Source organism: Vigna radiata, chromosome 1, assembly GCF_000741045.1.
Source record: "Vigna radiata var. radiata cultivar VC1973A chromosome 1, Vradiata_ver6, whole genome shotgun sequence".
NCBI lineage: Eukaryota > Viridiplantae > Streptophyta > Magnoliopsida > Fabales > Fabaceae > Vigna > Vigna radiata.
The window spans coordinates 10313324-10315130 of NC_028351.1; the positions used below are offsets into that span (position 1 = coordinate 10313324).

Sequence of the window (1807 nt, forward strand, 5' to 3'; positions counted from 1 at the left end):
GATGAAGCCGACCATTGGTTCCAAGACATGGAACGTATTTTTGAGGCAAAGGGGTGTCCAGATGATAGGAAACTGGCCTATACTCAATATCTGCTAACGGGAGAAGCTGGCCATTGGTGGAATAGCATGAGAGCCATCCTTGAGAGACGTGGAACTCCTATTACTTGGGAGTTATTCAAGACCAAATTCTACACAGAATACTTCCCTGATAGTGTCCGCTTTGCAAAAGAAGTGGAGTTTCTTGAGCTAACACAAGGAAACAGGTCGGTGACTAAATATGTCGACCGCTTTAAACACCTTCTTCGCTTCAGCACGGTGCAAGTGAATGAAGATTGGCAGTGCCGGAAGTTTGAGAATGGTTTGAGGAAGGATGTCAAGCTTATGGTGAAGGGATTACGCATCCGAGAGTTTCCCGCCTTGGTGGAAATGGCTAGGGACATGGAGAAAACCAAGGGAGAACCTGAAGTGCAGCAGAGCCAGAGAGTCCAACCACTGAGGGTTGGCGGACCAGTAGTATTCAGAGGAGTGTCTTTTGCAGGTACCTCTACCCTTTCCCCAGACTGAAGGCAATTGAGCAGTCAGACTTGAGGCAGTCGAGCGATCAAACTAAAGGCAACCGAACCTTCCAAAATGAAGCAATAGAGCAGAGCATGCAATTTAGACATCGGAAAGCGATAAAGTCACGTCAGAAAGGTTAGTCTCTCAACCCTACAAACTCCTACCGAAACATTTTGGCGCCCTAGTGTTCACAAGTTTTGCAGGTGTTAACTCTTATACTCGGTTGGATGCATACTCGTGCCTGTGCCTGCATGGTGTACAATAGCTAACACCCATAGAACTTGTGAACACCAGGGCGCCAAAATGTTTCGGTAGGGATTTGTAGGGCTGAGAGACTAACATTTCTGACGTGACTTTACCGCTTTTCGATGTCGAATCGCGTGCTCTTTTCTCTTGCCTTCAGTTTAGACCACTTGGTTGCCTTTAGTCTGACTGCTTGGCTGCCTCAAGTCTGACTGCTTGGTTGCCTTCAGTCTGGGAAAAGGGAGGGAGATACCTGGTACTTTGACGCTCAAGTTAGGCGTGTGTTGAGGAGTTTTTGCTCATAAGTGAATATTTAGTTAATTGTTATCACTATTAAGTACTCTGAAGTGTGACTGGAACATACCTAGCCTTTGGCTCTAATCTTATATTTATAGGTTGCCTCATGAGTCCTAAATTAATACAGATCCAATAAAATAAAAACAAACTTACCCTTAAATTCGTCTAGTTACTCATAAATACAGCTTACCACATATCTTCAGTCAGATACTTGAATTCGATTAGTTATTCATAACATATTTAATCACTATACTATTATTTTATTATTTGCCAAACTATTGGCCCAATAATAATAATTTGAACACTAGCCCAATTATACCTAACATCATTAAAACTGTTTGGGTGTTTCATCCTACACCTCCAAGCCTCCATCCTGCACCTCCAAAAATTTCACTTTTGACCTTTTGACAACTGATCTTGCACCTCTAACTTTTTCAAAAGTTTCATTTTTAACTCCAATAAATATCTTTCCATATTTTTCTCTTTCTTATTAAAAACACTCTGCACNACCTTAATAATAATTTAATTTAATTTAAAATTCAAATATTATTTAATATAATTTTATATTTTAATAATTATTAAAGTAAGATTTATATTATAATAATAATTATATTAAATAATTAAAATAAAAATAATAATAGTAAAAATAAAAATAAAATAATAATAATTAATTTGATTTACTATATTAAAAATATATTAAATTATATTA

General features: G+C 37.9%; 1 protein-coding gene across 1 annotated transcript; it reads left to right on the top strand.

Moving 5' to 3' along the window:
• The first annotated feature begins 27 nt into the window (after positions 1-27).
• On the top strand, positions 28-564 carry LOC106757331. The gene has a single exon (XM_014639977.1). The coding sequence runs from the start codon at positions 28-30 to the stop codon at positions 562-564; it is 537 nt and encodes a 178-aa protein (XP_014495463.1).
• Positions 565-1807: the final 1243 nt, after the last annotated feature.